Source organism: Astyanax mexicanus, chromosome 23 (genome assembly GCF_023375975.1).
Source record: "Astyanax mexicanus isolate ESR-SI-001 chromosome 23, AstMex3_surface, whole genome shotgun sequence".
Classification (NCBI taxonomy): Eukaryota; Metazoa; Chordata; class Actinopteri; order Characiformes; family Acestrorhamphidae; genus Astyanax; species Astyanax mexicanus.
The window spans coordinates 6,909,468-6,930,212 of NC_064430.1; the positions used below are offsets into that span (position 1 = coordinate 6,909,468).

The 20,745-nt window shown below is 38.7% G+C and overlaps 2 protein-coding genes across 2 annotated transcripts in view; both read left to right on the forward strand.

The window, feature by feature from the left end:
• pkp3b (plakophilin 3b) overlaps positions 1-20,745 on the forward strand; it is a 209,806-nt gene that overhangs the window by 142,601 nt on the left and 46,460 nt on the right. The gene's annotated exons all lie outside the window — the stretch shown is intronic.
• Positions 1-20,745, forward strand: part of mybpc3 (myosin binding protein C3) — an 82,274-nt gene that overhangs the window by 13,223 nt on the left and 48,306 nt on the right. Inside the window, exons 8-12 of the mRNA XM_049471004.1 lie at positions 3,554-3,610; positions 8,023-8,189; positions 9,391-9,523; positions 11,757-11,881; positions 13,227-13,332. Of these exons, the coding sequence (XP_049326961.1) occupies positions 3,554-3,610; positions 8,023-8,189; positions 9,391-9,523; positions 11,757-11,881; positions 13,227-13,332 (588 nt within the window). The remainder of the gene's footprint in view (positions 1-3,553; positions 3,611-8,022; positions 8,190-9,390; positions 9,524-11,756; positions 11,882-13,226; positions 13,333-20,745) is intronic.

Genomic DNA, 20,745 nt, shown 5'->3' on the forward strand with positions numbered 1-20,745 from the left:
TCAGGGCTCTCAGAATTCTACCAATGAAGTTTGGAGCTACTTTAAGCTTGTTAATGGTGTAAAAATAGTGATTTCTTTGCATGGGCCACAATATGCCCCCATCACTTGCATTGTAAGCCTGTTGGGAGCATCGGCTAAAAGTGCTGTATTTGGGAATGCTGGGGATGAATGAAAGTGAGATATTTGTCAAAAGTTTGTACTTGTTATCATGTTTCACTACAGCCAAAGTCAATTTCACACCAGATTTCTCCTTTAATAAGGAATTAGCAACTGTCTCTGCTTTGGGTTTTTGCATAAAATGCATAAATCAATGCAGCAAAGTGAAAGTGGACGATGATGATGTTTAATGATCTTGTTACCTGGACGTCCTGATCACTCAGGAGTGTGTCTACAGGTGGTAAGAAGAGGATGTCAGGACTTGGCAGGTAGTTAATGAGGTTTGCTGCAATGGCACACGGCATATTCATGAACTTAAGGTCACAAAACTATCGACTATCGGTTTCTTGCCAAAAGGAGGGAGGGCGTGTTTTTGTTCTCTCTGTTCTTCGCTACCTTTCTGTCACCTTTTTCTTTCCTTCCTATTTTTCCTTCATTTCTTTCTCCCTTGTCTTCACTTTTATCTCTCAGTCTGGGGACATTTAAGCAGGGTTGACTCATATCACTGATGTTTCTATCCTTTGTGAGTCACTCCCTTAGGATGCTGTAACTCCCAGCTTTTACCCAAAAGATACTCCTGCTTATATCCCTCTCTCTCTCTCTCTCCTTCTTCATGCACCTACAAACTTTCAAGCATCATTGTACCTCTTTTTATTCTTCTTTTCTCTTCTCTTTTCTCCACTGTCACATCCTCTAATGAGGACAGTGTTTTACCCTCCTCTTTGGCGCATAAGAAGTATTGGACCTTAGAATGAATATGGTTTTTCTATCCACTGATCTTTGCAAGCGTAATTACAGATACCTGTAATACTCTGTATACCTGAAACAGAAATATTTGCAAAAAAAAAATCATTGGAGTCACTTGCAGCAAACTTGCTCTTCCTCAGTGTGTCACTTTTATATTCTCACCTCACTGTCTCACCAGCGGTAAAGCGCGGCTAAGTCTGGATAATACAGATCTTTAAGACAGACACACACTTCGGGGGACCAGGTGGCTGTGTGGAGACACTCTCACACAAACACGTTATCCCTCCAAATCCTGATAACCCTCTGAGATCAGGGAGAAAACTCAGAGAGGAGATTAGCACCTGGTGCCTTTCAATAACAAACCAAGGCTTTTGATCAGAGCTTGGGCTCAGTATGGGTTTCAAAAGCAACTGTGCTCTACTTTACCCAACGAGTCTTCATACAGGTCATACAGGTCTGAGCGAAAACTCATCGCTGGTGTCCATCAATAAAAAAATCTTTTAGCAACAAGTGACGTGGTGTTAGTGGTTGCTGGAGATGTTTGGAGCAAGTGCCAGTTGAAGGAAGGCCGTGAAAAATAATAAAATAAGAGATTTAACCCTTTCAGACCTGAATTATTTCCAAGTAATGATAAAAATGTTGTTTTTATATAATATTTAATTGTTTATGTCCATTGCATTGGAAGCCCATGTTTAACATTGTTACTTTCATAACTGAAATTGACCATTTTACTTCACAAACCATGATTGAACCATAAAATTAACTGGTAACATTTTATGATAACTTTCATTAATATATCATTAGCTTATGATTGATAATTATTATTTTTCACATTTTAAGGAGCAAAAAGTTGCTAACATATTTGTAAATACTAATAAACACACACTTTGGTGGCATTAACTGGAATTGATAAACATTTGTCCGGTCTAAAATTCTTATTACTAGTGATTTATTAATGTTCAAATTCTGATGAGATAATGATTTGTTAACATTTCTATATATGAATATCAATGCTGATAACTAATTGTCATGTGTAAACATTGGTTAATATTCAAATTCTGATAAACGTATGCTTTGTTCATATCTACTTATCATTAGTTTAAAGTATATTAATAAAAGTTATTATAAAGTGTTACCAATTAACTTTTTCATTGGTTTGTAAATGTCGATTATGATGGACAACTGGTCTCATGTTATGAGCAACAAAATATAAAAAAAGAAGAAACAACTTGATGTCAATTGTAATGGACGCAGGGTCTGAAGGGGTTAAAATTGGCTTAGAAAGAAGAAGAGTGGCCACAAGGGGGGCCTGTAGAAAGATGCTATGAGAAGCTACTGACCTATTATAACTTTTATCATTGTGTAAACTACAAATCACAATTAGACTTGTCTCAAATCAGCAATGTAATAAGATGTAATGGCTGTTAAATAGTCTTGCATATGCTTTCTGATACTACAGAGACATTTTATGCCAAATTATATGGGACAGGATCAATCCAGTGTTGTGCCAGTTCACATTTTCACCGTAGAAAATTTAAAAGCCGTTAACTGTGTGATGATTGGGGCATAAAGTAGGTTTCTTCGTATTGGTACAAGCTCCCACTACTTCTTAGCTACATTACATTAGAATTGTTTCTCCAGTGCAAACTAAATATTAAAGCATGTCTTTAGTTGTTTGACTAGAAATAGTATGAATTAAATTCCTTGTAGATGCTCAATTAATATTAAATTAATTGTAGATTACATCCAAACCTAACACTATACTCTATGCTTAACCTTAAGTTTTGGGTCACTTTTAAGGTTCATTCAGAGTTTACGTTGAAGTTAGTGTTAGGGTTAGGTGTAGGGCTAGCTTCTATTGATAAATATTGACATTCAGCTAAAGATTCAGCACTGGATTATAAGGCATATTATGCGAAACTAGTAAGGAACAGGGGTGTCGCCATGTTTTCCTTCTAATTCAGCAGGTCTCGTTGAAATGCGTTCTTTTATTTACAGTAAGCTTAGATTACCAGACCATTAAGGCTGGGTGCAGCAGCATTAGCATAAGCGGCTAACAGTAAATGCCGCCCGACAGCGCCACACTGAGGAACCCTGAGTGTTTGTGTAAGCCAGGGTGATATTAGCTAGAGGTTCGTCCCACGTAGCTTGTTTTAACACGGTAAATGTGCAGACTGCAAGCCGATATACTCACCTCTGAACAGCGAAAGAGCTAACCACTTAGTGTTGTTAGCAGCTAAAGCTGATGCTGCTCCAGCAGTTGTAGCTGGGGTTAGCAGCAGGCTACATGGCGATAATACTCACCTCTGAACTGCGAAAAAGCTAGAGCTTAGCACAGTTAGCGCTAAAACTTCTGTATAACGCTGTAATTTAGCAGAGTGGCTTTACTGCTCCTTACAACATGACTGGTAGCATTTATACATAAAGCACACCGGATTATAAGGTGCACTGTCGATTTTCTTAAAGAACGCTTAATAGTCCGAAAAATACAGTACATTTAATAGATATTCAGTTGAATGTTAGTCGAAGTTAGGTGAGTATCTATAGGGCATCTATAATGGACCATCCAAATAAAATGAATCCCTCCTGTAAACTGAAACTGAAGAGTTGCTCACTATGTTTTGCGGATGGTGGTTTCTCTCTGCAGTAGCACAGATGGAGGTGACGACTCTGGTGAGCTGGACTTCAGCGCTTTACTCAAAAAGAGGTGAGTCTCCATCATTATCATCATCTAAAGAGTTGTACTGAACACCACAACATCGTCTGAGTGTATCGGTTTGCTCTGTGCATCATGTTAAAAGTCCCATAAAAACTCTTAAAAATAAAGATGCCAAAAGTGTTCTTTGGAGTGATGCCCACTGAAGAACCACTTCTGATATGTCCAAACAATGGCAGACTCAGGTTGCTTGAAGGACAGGGGGGGTAAAATAAAAGAGGCATGACTTGGGGCCCAACCAGCTCTTAAAAAAAGCTATAACCCAAAATAGACACTTCAACATTAGAGGAGGACCTAATTGGGCACTTTGTCATGTTTTCTGACCAGCAACTAAACAATATACCACACCAAATCAAATTTTTCTTATATCTACTGGACAGGGCACTCTTTTGGACACAGTCTACTAGGGGTGGCATAACAACATAATTTTCAATTGGAAGAGCAGAAAGACACCCGCCTAGCTAAGAGTGAACATTCCCACAACCTTATCTAACCTTATCTAAAAGTTCTACCAAAGCTAGTAGCAAACAATCTCGAGAAATGTTCATGAAACATTCTAAAAACATTGCACAACCTTGTTCAAATTCCTCCAATGTTAGGAAAAATAATTCCCATGGTAAAAATAAAGGAACTTTTCTAAAAATGTTGCATAACCTTGTTCAAAGGAGCAAACATTCGGCCAATAATGTTAACGAAACCTTTTTTTTAAAGTCCTCTAAATGCTAGGAAAAAATGTTTCAACATTGATATTAATGAAACATTCTAAAAACGCTGCACAACCTTGTTTAAAGTTTCCTTCAATATTACGAGCAAACTTTCCTCCAGTAGCATTAATAAAACTTTCTAAAAACATTAGAAGACCTTATTCAAAGTCCCCCAAATGTTATGTAAGATCGTTCCTCCGGTAACGTTCATGGAATGTTCTAAAAACGCTGCACAACCTCGTTCAAAGTTCTCCGATACTAGTAGCAAACAGTCCGCCAATAATGTTAATGGAACATTCTAAAAACATTAGAAGACCTTGTTCAAAGTCCTCTAAATTCTAGGTAAAATATCCTTCCCACAGTAATATTAATGAAATGATCTAAAAATGTTCCCACACTGTTTAGAGAAAATGTTCCCACAACCACAATAAACCTTAGGTGGATATTCTAAAAGCATAATTTTGTTGGCTGTGCATAGAAGGGCACAGTCGGGTCCAATAGGGCACTTTAGCCATGCTTTTTCAATGTTATGTGCATGAAGGGGGTGGTTGCCCCCCTCTGCCACCCCCCTGAGTCTACCACTGTGCCAGAAAAGCTCAGGAACCCTTATTTTTAAGAGTTTACTGTGGAAAATGCCGTGGACTATGGACTATCCTGAGGCCTAAACTCTTCTAATATCCCTCAAGCACTGCAGCACATTGCTGCATATTAATGACTATTAAATGTATATTTCTCAACACTTAATCAGTCAGATATGCTGCAGTGCTTCTGGAGGATTAGGGCCTGATCCTTCATTTATTTGCATGAATTTGGTCATGTTTTTCTTACTGTACTTACTGCTGTCTAGTAACATTCATTTCTACCACCTCATCGCCTGGTAAAACGTCAGTGAGTTACAGTATATTTACATTTATATTTATTACATTCTCTTTTAAACATTTTTTACACTTTTATAACTGAAATACATGAATCAACATACAGTCAAAATGTTCTGATCTGTCTGTCCTATTTTTTTGCTGTTGTTGTCGTCGTTCATGTTAATGTTGTTTCCTCTCTTCTTTGTGTACATCAATCCATCTGTAGAGAGTAAGTGATTGAACGTATTGTGGATTTAAGTGTAGTTTGTCCTCTGTTTGTGGCACGTTGATCTGTCCTGCTTCGCTCTATGCTGAAACTGTCCCTCTGTCCCTCTTATATAAACACTGCTGGCATGGCAGACCGCTCACAGTTCTCAGTCTTCCCGTCCTCTAGGGGGCACCCTCACTCGCAAACGATTTATAGGACTGACTGATTAAATTTCACTTTGAAATAATGTCGCTTTCACTCAGTACAGCGAATAGGAACTGCTTTTTAATCGCACAAATACACCTAAACTGACACTATACTTAGCATGCGCACAGAAAAGTGTGAAAAGCTCTGTCAAAATAACCATATAATCCTAGAAAATCCACTTCACCTTCACCGATAATTATTAAACCATTTAAAAAAGTCAATAAGTTATGTTTGTTCAATAGTTTTAAATGTAAATGTAAAGGCTAGAATTAGCAAACAAGTAATATTTTTTATCACTGATTTATGATTTCTAGATCCTAAATAGATCACTGCACATTTCAGGACCAGTACTGTGCAAAATCCATAGACCGCAACTTAGATTAGATATACAGTGCCAGTCAAAAGTTTGGACACAAGTTTTCCTACATTGTAAATGAATACTGAAGTCCTCCAGATGATGAAAGAACACATAAGACATATAGAAGTAACTTAAAAGTGTCAAACAAAACAAAACACTCTGTGAAGATAAAATTTAAAAAAGTTCTTAGATGTATCTGCAACTGTAGGGGGAACGAAGGAGCAAAAATACCAATTCTTACATAAAGTTGCTTTAAAAGTTGAGTCTGCAAAGACCAAATAGACATCTCTAAAGGGACATATTCTGAATGAAATCTAAAAAAAAAATGTGTTTAGTTATTAAGGCTTCTGTAGATTGTGTAATTGTACCAAGCATGCTAAAAAGTACTTTTAAAACGTGCATTGTGGTGCAATCTCCTTTCAGAGTGATTAAATACGACAATATTAGCTTGGAATCTGTTGAGCTCTTTTTTATTGCACCAGTTCTCTTCAATTTTAATTCTGTATTTATTTGATTTAACGATTCATGGACGATCAGATGAAGACTTTTGAAGAGTTTTTTGTTTTGATATCTCCATGTTCGCAGTAGCTCCTGTATCAGTATTATTAGCAGTGCTAAGTTTACTCATGTAACAAGCAAAAGCTGTTAGACACCCAGCATGGTGTTGCTTTGAGGCAACAAAGCACTTTTTTTGGAATATTACATTGTCCTGTCAATGTGTTTATTATTTTTGTTGCTATTTTGTTTTGATGTGTATATCAACAGTTATAAAGTTTATAATTATTCCCATCAAATATGACAATTATGCTATAGGTGGTTAATATATGAAGCCTTGCAGGTTTGATATCAGCAGCACACTGATACAGGAAATCGGCAGGAAATCCAGGAGCTCCACTGACCGATTAAAACCCTGACAACAGTCAACAGTCAGCCTCCCAATCTTATATTATCCGATCAGCACATGTACACCCCTCCTCATCACACACCTATATAGATGCAAATCCAGCTTTCACATCAACAATAAACAGAATAAAGAATAAAATAGCATTGCTGTTCCCTTAAATGAGCTGCTGGTGTATCTTCACAGCATGAACGCACATGTCAGTATCTGTCTCTGCTGTCTCTGCGCTGTTAAGATACGAACGTGCCAAATTCAGAGCACACCTGCATCTTAAAGGTAATGGCAACTAGAACACTGATTGGTTTGTTTAATGATATGCCCAAACACACCTATGATTGATTACGAGAATTACTTCATGCCTTTTGCACAATTTGAGTCATGCAAGGTGTATTTTTTGCACCCTTATATACCAAAAATATATATGCACAATGCATAATTGCACAATGCATAATTGCAATGGATCGCTAAAATAGGGCCCTACAAATAAGAAGAGTGGTCTCTGTTTTTGCAAAGTACTGAATGTCCAGAAAACTAGTCTCTTGAAGTTTTATTTTGTCAGAGCATTTTAATATGCTAGTCTGAGGAGTGCTACTCTGTATGATGGGCTGAGTGTTGTATTGTGTGCATTAATCTGCTGTGGATTGTCTTGTTTTGCCTTTGGGGTTCTGCTTCTGAATAAGTGCAGCAGTGGTCATCGGTAAGACGTCCTACATATCCCTGCTTATATATATATATGATGTGTGTCTGTCTTTTCTTCTTCTTTGTCGCTTTTTTAAAAATGTGCTTATTAAAAATGTTTCTAACAGTAGTCCTGAAACAGTTGCCTACAGCGTTGCAGACATCCCAAGTTGCAAAAGTTGATTTCAGGGAGGTTAATACCCCCCCCCCCACCCCCCCCCCCATCCCCTCAGGGAGCCGCTACCGAAATTCGGGAGACTCCCGCAGCAACAGGGAGACTTGGTTTGTCTGGCGTTGTCTGCAGCATATAGCATTCTGTGGCTAAATCTGTTAAAAAGAGCTTAATGCATATGTACATATATATATATATATATATATATATATATACTGTTAGCCGTAAATGAAATTTGCTTTAGATCGCATTAAATTTTTATAATCAGGAGTTTTGGAGTTTTGATTATGACCCCGTGTTCTTGGTCTCTGACTGTAGCATGGTCCAGGTAAGCTCTGAGCCTGATGTGGACGTGTGGGAAATCCTCAGTCATGCTCCGGCCTCAGAGTACGAGAAGATAGCGTTCCAGTACGGCATCACAGATTTGAGGGGCATGCTTAAGAGACTGAAGAAGATGAAGAAAGAGGAGAAGAAAAGCGGTGCAGGTTTGTGTAGAGATCTTTTTTTTTATTTTGAAACTAAAGATAAATTATTTTTTTTTCTTTTTTATTACATTACAGGAAACTGCAGATCATTTAGACAATTTAAACCAGTCCTTATACATTACATGCACTATTATTATACATACAGTGCCTTGGAAAGTAACAAAAATAATTTACTAAACAATAACTAACTAACCCTTTCAGACCCTGCATCCATTACAATAGACATCATGTGTTTTCCTTATTTTTAAATGTTTTGTTACACATAACACTATTAACACTATTTGAGAGCTGTTGTCCATCAGAAAAGACCATGTATTAGCCAATGAACAAGTTTAAAAATCAGTGAAACAGTAATTTGGCCCCACCCACCGCAATGGAAAAACAGTAGCATTAGAAGCATTGAGGCAAAGTAACAACTAATTTTTACTAATTTCATGTGATCATGTGTAACACTTTTTAATTATGTTTTTTTTTACTGTTTAGGGATGGTTTATGATTTAAAAAAATATTACCCATCGGCTTCCAATGCAAAGGAAATAAAATAAAAACACTTTTAAATATTTTAGTTAATTAGATTACTGACAGAAAACAGCATTCTTAGCTACATTTTTTTCCTTTATTGTGGATAATACAGGTCTAAAAGGGTTAAATGTTAAGTCCTGTTTTCAGCTTGTCCTCTAACTGAGGAACAGAGCATTTTTTTAAGCTGTTCTAATGAGGAAGTTGAGAGAGCTGGCAGGAAGCCAAAAAATGTCCGGTTTAAGTTCATTTTTTAACTCTACTCATTTTTAAGCTCTACTCGCTCAAATTAAATGAACTAAAGTGTTCAGCATTTATTTCCTTTTCATGTGATCTCTCTCAACCTCACTCAACTACAATCCCTATAATGCACCTCTTCTAAAGAACCTGTCCTGATAAGCCAACCAGGATTTTTTGGAAGTTAATCTTTTTTAAGTTGGGGCTTGTTACTGATTTCTTACCCATCTGTAGAGCTTTACAGTGTAAGAAAATATTAAGCAATGAAATTTACTTTTACAAAAAATGTAAGCTTCATTTTTACTCGGAAGAAAAAAAGTAGTTTTAGAAAGGGGTCACAGAATAAAGCCTGCACAATGAAACAGTTATACATACAAAATTAAACATAATAACTATTGAATTATAACTATAAACATTTCTCACAGCACAATCCTCTTTTCTACAGCTTTCCTGAAAAAGCTGGACCCCGCCTACCAGATTGAAAAGGGACACAAGATCAAGCTGCAGATTGAGGTGGCTAATCCTGATGCAGAGGTGAAATGGCTGAAAAATGGACAGGAGATCCAGCCGACTGGAAGGTAACTTATCTGACTTTATCTGATTTATTTAGCACAAGAATAAAGATGTGCTTTTAGTCCATCAGTTGCTTTATGTTAGATATGGGACAAATAATTGAAAACTGTGCCTTTTGCATAAAAAATGACTTTTTATTTATTTTAACTATTTACCATATTCAGAAGACTTCAAATTAGGGGTGGGCAATATGGCTCTAAAATAATATCACAATATTTCAGGGTATTTTTGCAATAACAATATAATAAAATATAGCAAAATAAATAATTGAAGTTTCTAAATTACAAAGGTTGTTTTTCTTAAGACGTATGAAACACATAACATTCTTTACTGACCCTGTTGACACATAACGCAGCAATGCTTACTGTTGGGTTCAGAAGGTAGATTACTTTTTTATATATGCTGAAATCTATGCTCTCTGTCTCTCACACACAAGTTATTGTTATTATTTGTGGAATATGGAGCTACACTTGCAATTATGACCTCCGTTAAAGCTCTCCGTTAAGTCAGCACCTCATAAAATTCTCATTCCTCATTCTCAGCATCAAAACTACTATATTATAATATTATAATACAGTAAAAAAAAAGATCTAGTCTGCCAGGAATACAACACTACACTATTATACTTTACACGTAAACATGCTAAAAACATGCAAAAAACCCACCCCCACATCAAAGAAACTGTATAAAATTTCCAATAAGTTATTTTTTTTGTCAAATTTAATATTTTCCTTTATACTATTTGTTTTATATTTGTAATAATGTGTGCATTCAGAGTTTAACAATACATCAAAATACAACAATACATCAATCATCAAAATCATAGTCTTTGTATAAATGTAAGTGAATAATAATAAAAAAATGTTAAAATAACAGTATTTTCTCTCTCTCTTCTCGAAACGATGCTGCGTGATCGTGGCTGAACGGACTTCTCAACTTCTTCCTCCATCGCTCCTTCTTCAATCAAATCCCTCAGCAAGTGAGTGGCTCCAGCTGGTCTGTGCATGAAAGAGCAGCTCCTTCAAACACTGTGTGTGATAAGCTGCCCAAGGGTCTGTGTGTAGGGTCTTAGTGCGGTTAGGCATTTCACACTGTCTGGACCATGACTGGATACGAAGAGAATTTAAAGCAGTGAATAGTGATGAAGTCCACCGGGAGGGCAGCTGCCCTTGTTATGGTTTAGTTTGTGACTTCAGAATGCAAACTATTAGCCTGGTGTTGCTGTCATTGTAATAAGCTATAATAAGGGATGCATGTTTTGGCTATTTGTACCCCATAATAGGACTCAAAATTTAATGTAAACCTTGGTTTTGGATTCACTTCTATCAATATAATCAAAGCATCACAATATATTTTATTATAAAGTCACAATATATATTTTTAATCATTAGTTGTAAAGTGCATGTAAAGATTGGTGTCAGAAGTGGTTCATGGACCATCCAAGTAAAGTGTTACCCACATTTTGAATAAACGATCGCAGTATATCACCAAGCTTACAGTATCTCAGTACTGTATATTGTTATATATTGAATTGTAACAACTATAATTTGTGGTATGTGTTGTATCACCAAGTTCTTGCCAATATACAGCCCTAGTGTTTAATCTGAGGTAACACTAAGCAGCAATAGCAGTCAGATTTAATCCAATCATTGCATTTTAAATTAAATGTTCTCAGACCTTGTATTTAGGTTAGTATTGTTTGTAGAATTTTATTTAGGTTGGTATTTTGTTGCATGGTATTTTTCTCTTTGGAGCATAGATTGACACGTAAATTGGCACCTATTTTAAATAACCTGTTGCTTTGTGTATTTTTAACATTCTGAGATTCTTAATCTTGTAAATTTCAGTGATATTTTAGGGTGGCTATGATTTTTTTTCCCCCAAGTTTAATTTTTGGGAGATTACTATCAAATCTCAAATTTCCAAGTTTTCTATATATGTTTAAATTGTTCGTGGAATCAGGTTGCTTAGTCGATTCCTTTCTAAGAGCAGGATGGTTTAAACATCAGTTTTAAAGTAATTTGTATGCATTAGTATTTTTTTCTTCTTTACTTTAACTCAATTGGGTTTAAAATACAGATTGATGAATTATGCAGCACTTTTCAACATGGTGAAGCCTATTTTACATTATATATTAAAAAAAATATATAGTAGAGGATGTACCAAGCCTGTTTTGTGTCTGCAGCCTCCATCTACTGGTCAAAGTTGCCACTGAGGTTATTTCTCCTCTGTTTAAAGGTACATCTTTGAGAGCGTAGGCAACAAACGCTTCCTCACCATCAACAACTGCTCTCTGGCTGACGATGCTGCCTACACCTGTGTGGTCGGGGAAGAGAAAAGCTTCACTGAGCTCTTCGTTAAAGGTACTTTTACTAAAAGGTACTTTGTTAAAGGTACTTAGCTGCAGTCTTAAGATTTTTTATTTTAATTGAAATCAATGTGTTTCTGAGTGTGGAGTATAATAAAATATAATAAAATATAATAATAATGGTATCCATGTGCTTCTGCTACCATTCCTGGTAGGTCCCAGGACTTTTTTCTAGCCTAACAGCTTTTCCTGGTTAACTGCTAATGGTGCTGAAATGAGAGCTACTGTGAAGATGGAGATATCAGAACAGCAAACTCTTTTTTCACTCTGAAAGGAGACTGAACCTCAATGCACGTTTTAAAAGTATTTTTTTTAGCAATTAATTAGGGGTGTGCCAAATCACATTACATGCAAAAAAAATAATAATAATAATCTGTGATAATAGCAATATTCTTGAAAACAATGCATTATGTGCATTAGTTTTGTGAAAGATTTTTCTTTTGACATTATTCGATTTTTGGTACATTTTTTGGTTTTGCTACACAAAAACTATAACAAGTACAAAAACTATAACAAGGTCTTCACAAGTTACTAAATTGTTATATTTATTCTTCAAAAACATATTTATTTTGTTGCGATACTGTATTCTTCAAATACATTTTAAATATAAAATTCAATGTTCTGTCATATCGCCAAAAAATATAGATATTGCAAAATACCCTAAAATATTGTGATAGAAGTATCGCCCTCCCCTAATTCCAATTTTTCTAACTAATGTCTAAAAGTGTTATTATATTTTTTTAAGCATTCAAATGCATTAATGTTTAATACTCTCTTAACTAATATTAATGAATAATTAGTTGAGACATTACTTAACTATTTAACAATGTTGATCACTGTTATCTGTGACCATTATTCGGTTATTAGTTTCATACTATACCATTCCATATTATACCTTATTTTTTATATATTTAAGTGTATTATTTTAAATATAATGTTACATGGCTACATATCTATGTCCAATAGAATAAGATAGACAAGTGGGTGAGGAATAAAAATATGTTTATGTGAAACAAACGAGTACTTTATGTAAAGAATTATATTTGGTTGATTATAAGCCTACTAAAACACGTTTTTTTAATTATATCAACATAAAAAAAAAGTTCCCAAAGACAAAATCTCCCAATAGTGGTCTGATTTTTCCTCCTCAAAAATATTATTCATGCTATAGAGGGATAAGGCATGATGGAGAGTTGGGTGTAGTGATCATAAGAACAGGATAGGAGAGGTCAGTTAAAAGGTCAGTGAAACATAAGACAGTGCTGTATTGTGTGTTTTGTGTAAATTCTCGAAACTCAATACTTTTAATAATTTTCTCTTTCATTTTCTCTGTTTGTCAGAGCCTCCTGTCCTGATCGTGCGTAATCTGGAGGATCAGATGGTGATGAAGGGGGAGAGGGTAGAGCTGGAGTGTGAGGTGTCTGAGGAAGGAGCTCAGGTCAAATGGTAAGAGCTGGTATTATCCATCAACTCACACACATAAATAAAGGTGCATAAATCAACACTACTGCTATTTCTTATTCAGCAGCAAGGCCGTATTCAGAATATACACTGGAGGGACACGCCCCCTTTAACAGTCATATACAGTACCAATCAAAAGTTAGACACATTTTATTGAATTGTTAACGAATAGTGAAGTGATCCAGACGATGAAGGAACACATAAGGAATCATGTAGTAACTTAAAAGTGTTAAACAAACCAAAAAACTGTTAACTTGCAGTTTCTGAGGCTGGTACCTGTGATGAAACACTTGCTCTTCCTTTCCTGGGACAGTCCTGATGAGAGCCAGTTTCATCATAACATTTTTAATGGTTTAAATTAAACACTATTAACACTATTTGAGATCTGTTGTCCATCAGAACAGACCATAAACCAAGAATGGCCAATAAAACAAGTTTATAAACCAATGAAACAATAGCTTGGCCCCGCCCACTGCACTGAAAAAAAATAGTTGAAAACTAACAACAATTTTTTACTCATTTAATGTTATTTAAAACACTTTTTAATTATATTTTATGGACTGTTATTTATGGATGGTTTATGAGTAATATAATACAGGAAATTGACAAATCCTGCACCTAACAGCTGGGGTTATGCATAGGGCTCAGCCAGGATCTACTACTCACTCAACTAACAATAATAGCAAAACCACCACAATCTGATACTGGCTCGACAAGAATCCAGAAGCACAGCCTAACACTATGTTCATGGTCCATTGCCTCAACTGCCAAGTAACAGACCTACCAAAAAATAACCTATGAACACACAGAATCCCTCCTTAATCTAAGCTCACTTCCTTTAACTATGGCAACAACACACTTACCTAAGCACAATCACACACAATAAATCACATTATAAGTTGCGTGAGCAGAACACAGCAACCATTACCATCCGATACTGGCTCGACAAGAATCCAGAAGCATAGCGAACTATGTTCATGGTCCGTGCCTCAACTGCCAAGTACTCAGACGTCTACAAAAACTCATGAGACAAATTATTACAAGAGCAGGACCACACCAATCCCCTTCATCCAAACTCTAACACAAACTTCAGTGCAAGCTCTTCTCAGGGGTCATCAGGCAGGCACCTTCCTTCGTCAGTGTTTCGCTGAATTAGGCCCACGACACCTCCAGAAGGCTCAACAGTGAAGTCTGGCGTCCCAGACCCACCCCCCTCCAAGCCTGCTGTAGAAGCACAAACTCACTCCCTTCCCCACACAGCCTCAGCCCTTCTGAACCACAACCACTGACTAGATCTTTCAGCTACATCTAACAACTCCAACACAAACTTCAGTGCAAGCTCTTCTCAGGGGTCATCAGGTAGGCACCTTCCTTCGTCAGTGTTTCGCTGAATTAGGCCCACGACACCTCCAGAAGGCTCAACAGTGAAGTCTGGCGTCCCAGACCCACCCCCCTCCAAGCTTGCTGTAGAAGCACAAACTCACTCCCTTCCCCACACAGCCTCAGCCCTTCTGAACCACAACCACTGACTAGATCTTTCAGCTACATCTGACAACTCCTTCACTACAGTCCTTAGCACACGACCTCCAATTCCGAATTCAGACAGCAGTCTTGTGGCAGACTTCGCAACAAAGCCTCTAGTACCTACCTCTACCGGTCTAATATACGCTTGCCACCCACGCTCTCTCACCTCAGCCACCAAGTCTGTATACTTCAGCCTTTTCCTTTCATAAGCTCCATCTACCTCGTCTTCAAACGGAACAGTCAGCTCTATAAAATACACTATCCGCTTACTTTCAGAGTACAACACTACATCCGGCCTCAAGGTTGTAACCAGAATGCACTCTGGGATCTGCAGTTTACTACCTACATCCACTAATAACTTCCAATCTCGTGCACTGGCCCACTTACCAGCAGTTTTCAAGCACTGTGCTGTTTCTCCACTATGCTGCCCCTCACGCACAAACGTGATTACCCTACTGCAACCTACCACGGGCATGTTATTAACTTCTAACCGTTTCTTATCAAGTGCACCTGCAAGAGATCTAAGTACCTGATTATGCCTCCATGTGTAGCGCCCCTGGGATAGACTCACCTTACATGCCGACAAAATGTGCTTCAGCGTGCCACTTCCTGCACATAGCTTACAACTTGGATCCTCACCCACCCACTGAGCAAGGTTTTGTGGCGTTGGCAGAACATCATATGTAGCTCCCAAAAGAAACTTTATACGGCCTGTATCCAATCCCCATAACTCTCGCCAGGTGATTCTCCGCTTCTCTACACTTTCCCATCTCATCCACTGCCCCTGTTTACTCTGCCCTGCTGCTTTTGCCCTCCTTGCTTCCTCCTCCTGCTCACGAATAAACCCTGTAACCATACGCCTTTTCTCAGGTGATGTGGCCTTGCCGAATGCTTTCCAAGAATCACCTAAACCTAATCCTGCCCTCCCATTTTGCACCTGCCCCACAACATCCCTGTGCTCCAGTGCCCTCCTTGCGGCTTGAGTAGCTTCTCGAGCATTCCACTTTCTCCCAGACCTAGTCACTGGTGCTGTTGCTTTAACCAGCCCGTCTTTTGACCCTAACAACTGCATTTCACGTCCTACCTTAGCACATTTGAACTCCTCAACCAAGCTCGTCAACGGCAGTTCCAGCATCCCTCTCCCACACCACGCCACACTACTAAGGCAACGCGGCACCCCCAACCATGTCCTTATAGCCTTGCTCATAACCCTTTCTAACCTCTCAACCTCAGAAATCGGAATATCATAAACTGTAAGTGGCCACCTTAGACGAGGCAACAAACCAAACTGCAGACACCACAATTTTAATTTACCTGGCAGAAAAGACTTATCAATTCTATTAATGGCCTCCACCATTTCTGTCCTCAACCCTTCCACCTGCTCTTTATCATTCAGTGCTGCAGTATACCACCTACCTAAACTCTTAACTGGCTTTTCCAATATAGATGGTATGACTTCTCCCTCCATCATAAACCTTTCTTGTATCAATTTCCCTTTAACGATTGATACACTCCTAGACTTGCTTGGTTTAACTTTCATCCTAGCCAGCCTAAGATTATCATTTAACTTCCCTAGCAGTCGCCGGGTACATGGCACCGTGGTCGTTAATGTTGTCATATCGTCCATAAACGCCCTAACTGGTGGGAGCCGGGTGCCATCATGCAGCCTCTCCCCGCCTACGACCCACTTAGAAGCCCTAATAATCACCTCCATTGCCATCGTAAACGCTAGCGGTGAAATTGTACAACCTGCCATTATACCTATTTCCAGTCGTTGCCAAGATGTGACACACTCCCCTACACTAAAGCAAAACTGTATGTCTTCAAAATAGGCTTGGATGGTTTATGATGTAATAAGTGAATAAAAAGCGTTCAATATAAAATATTAAATATTAATCACAGGTTTCCTCTGCTATGAAAATTAAAAACAGATATTAAATATTTGAGTTAAATTGTATTTGTGTGCTATTTAGATTTTATAATGGAATATTAGAGTCTTCTTTCCTGTGCTTTACTGACAGAAAACAGCATTCCTACATTTTTTTTATCACTGGAGATAATTCAGGTCTGAAAGGGTTAAAGTATTTTTTCTTTATTTAGTTGAGTGTTGCTTCTCATAATCTGGATTAGAACATTACTCAAATATTCACTATTCACTGTATACCTGTAACTCTACCTCTTCACTACTTTACAGCTGATGCTCTCAAACACTTTATTAAGAGACAAAAAATTCAAGTAATTAACTCTTGCTGAGTTCAGCACAGCTGTTAACTGAAAGCCTGAATTCCAGGTGACTCTTCCTCATAAAGCTGACTGAGAAAATCCAGCAGAGATGTGCAAAACTGTCTAATCTAAGCAAGAGGGGCTACTTTGAAGAATCTAAAATTCTTCCTTCCTAAAACATATTCTGCTTTCTTTAACACGTTTTTATCCATCCATATTTTGGATGACTATATTGTTGATCTACAATGCAGAAGATTTTTCAATCCAAAAAATGTCATAACCTTTCAAAGTATCCTCAAGTGCAGTCGCAAAGACCATCAAAAGCAGTATGATGAAACTGGCACTCATCAGGATCGCCCCAGGAAAGGAAGAGCCAGAGTTTTCTCTGCTGCACATGATAAGTTTATCAACAAAACTCAAAGAGTATTTAGTTTTTTTTTTTAAACACTTTTAAGTTACTACATGATTCTTTATGTGTTCCTTCATAGTCTGGATCACTTCCATTATATTCATTTATAATGTAGAAAAACAATAAAAAACTTTAAAGAATGAGAAGGTGTGTCCATACTTTTGATTGATGTTGTACCATTTTTATATAATAAATAACAAATCTTATTATTATACACTATACAGTCATTATTTCACTATATACTGTAGCACCCCACACTAATCCCTCTTTTGTACTTTGTACTTCATCTCATCTACTGTACTGTGAAAAAAATAACCACATCTGATTTATTTCATTCCTTTAATAAGAGGATCATCATTGTGTGTGTTTGGTCAGTTTCGTCTGTGTTTCTAGAATAATTAGAGATACAACACAAACAATTTGTGCAGATGACTATAAGCTTTTTTGAGACGGATGATTTTGGGAAGCACTGCATTGGAGAGATTGGTAGGATAGAGGGCATTCCTCAGATGCCCAGTAGATGGCATGCATGAACCTTGCTGAGCAGCTGGCAGGACCAGGCTGACTCAACCTGGCTGATGAAGAGGATAGTGTGTGTGTGTGTGTGTGTGTGTGTGCAGGAGTGTGAGAGAGCAAGTGAATGAGCCGTGCCTTCACCTGATCCGGATCCAAGGCCGTATATCACCCGGCAGCTCCGTAAATTATCAGCGCCGGGAAAAGGTCATGCCAGCCTTTTAGCACCTCTGCAGTGTCCTCTGCCGAAATGAGAAAGTCACCGTCAGTTCACGGCAACCGCTCTTCAGCGTCCCACTGAGGAAGACTTTCCTCCGCCGTAGCCCACCGGCAGCACCTTCACAGTCTCCCAGAGACGCTATGTCCATATTCCACACGCACGAGACGACCAATCAGACAGGAAATGAGGAATGATCAAGGTTACTAACAGCTCATCACACGCTCCGGCTCTGTTGGCTCAGTCATGCGGCTTTATTTATCCCACAATGAGAGTGACTCACGAGCAATAATAAATTAAAGCTTGAATCACTTTTATGGGCCGAGTCGTGAGAAGGTTTTTACGGCCATCTGTGACTAGCCGGTGACATAATCGTACAGGTTGGGCGTCTGATTCAATAGTCCTCTGATTTATCAGCTCCAGTTATGCCCCCTCATAAAAGAAAGGATCAAATTAAAATTGATGAAACTCTGTTTTTAGGAAGGGTTATAGCGGCCGTAAATATCCCCGGAGAGGTAGTACCTGACCTTTGACACGCTTCTCCGTCGTCTGCCAGTGCCCACAATGGTCAATGGAACTGTCTGGATCTCTGGATCGTCATACGATGTTCCATAATAATGCTGCTGGAAATCCTGAAATCCATGTAAAACACAAGTAATTAAGATTCTAATTTAGTTTAAACTGTCAGGTTTTTCAGATAAGTAGGTTTTGGTGTATGGCTTCATTGTGGACTTCTGCCTCACTCTGCCTCACTACCTCACTTACTCTGCTTCACACTACCTCACTCTGCCACAGTCTGCTTTATTCACTCACAGTACCTCTCTCTGCCTCAGTCACTCGGCCTCACACTACCTCCCTCTGCCTCAGTCACTCTGCCTCAGTCACTCTACCTCACTTACTTTGCCTCATTTACTCTTCCTCACTCACTCTGCCTCATTCACTCTGCCCCACTCACTCTGCCTCATTCACTCTGCCCCACTCACTCTGTCTCACTCACTCTGCCCCACTCACTCTGCCTCACTTACTCTGCCTCATTCCCTCTGCCCCACTTACTCTGCCTCACTCACTCTGCCTCACTTACTCATCCTCATTCACTCTGCCTCATTCACTCTGCCTCACTCACTCTGCCTCATTCACTCTGCCTCACTCACTCTGCCTCACTTACTCTGCCTCATTCACTCTGCCCCACTCACTCTGCCCCACTCACTCTGCCCCACTCACTCTGCCTCACTTACTCATCCTCATTCACTCTGCCTCATTTACTCTGCCTCATTCACTCTGCCTCACTCACTCTGTCTCATTCACTCTGCCTCACTCACTCTGCCTCATTCACTCTGGCTCACTCACTCTGCCTCATTCACTCTGCCTCATTCACTCTGCCTCATTCACTTTGCCTCATTAATCTGCCTCATTCACTCTGCCTCATTCACTCTGCCTCACTTAATCTGCCTCATTCACTCTGCCTCACTTAATCTGCCTCATTCACTCTGCCTCACTTAATCTGCCTCATTCACTCTGCCTCACTTACTCTGCCTCATTCACTCTGCCTCACTTAATCTGCCTCATTCACTCTGCCTCACTTAATCTGCCTCATTCACTCTGCCTCACTTAATCTGCCTCATTCACTCTGCCTCACTTAATCTGCCTCATTCACTCTGCCTCACTTACTCTGCCTCATTCACTCTGCCTCACTCACTCTGCCTCATTCACTCTGCCTCACTCACTTTGCCTCAGTCTGCTTCACTCACTCACTCTGCCTCATTCACTCTGCCTCATTCACTCTGCCTCACTTACTCTGCCTCATTCACTCTGCCTCACTCACTCTGCCTCATTCACTCTGCCTCACTTAATCTGCCTCATTCACTCTGCCTCACTCACTCTGCCTCATTCACTCTGCCTCACTCACTCTGTCTCATTCACTCTGCCTCACTCACTCTGCCTCATTCACTCTGCCTCACTTACTCTGCCTCATTCACTCTGCCTCACTCACTCTGCCTCATTCACTCTGCCTCACTCACTTTGCCTCAGTCTGCTTCACTCACTCACTATACGTCATTTACTCTACCTCACTTACTCTGCCTAACTCCAACTAAATTCAACTCCCTTTAACTCACTCTGCCTCAGTCTGCGTCACTCACTCACTCTGCCTCACTCACTCTGCCTCACACTAGGGGTGGGACAGTAGATCAATATAGGTATATTTAGATTGCATTGCATCAATACGAGGTGTCAAATACAGTATGTATTTTTTATTTAAACAGCCACTCTAAACTCCTTAATACTCAGCTAATATAATAGATTTACACATTTTTATTTCTTAGTTCATCGACCAAGGCATGTTTTGCCTCTGAAGTTGCTTATTTACCCTTGTGCTGGAGTTAAGAATGTGGCGAGGAGAAAATTGATTTACTGATTTCCACTTATTTACAGCATTTGGCAGCATACTTACCTAAAGCAACTCAAGTTTGAATCATGTTATACGTCAAGAGTCTTGGAAAAGAGCTCTTATGGA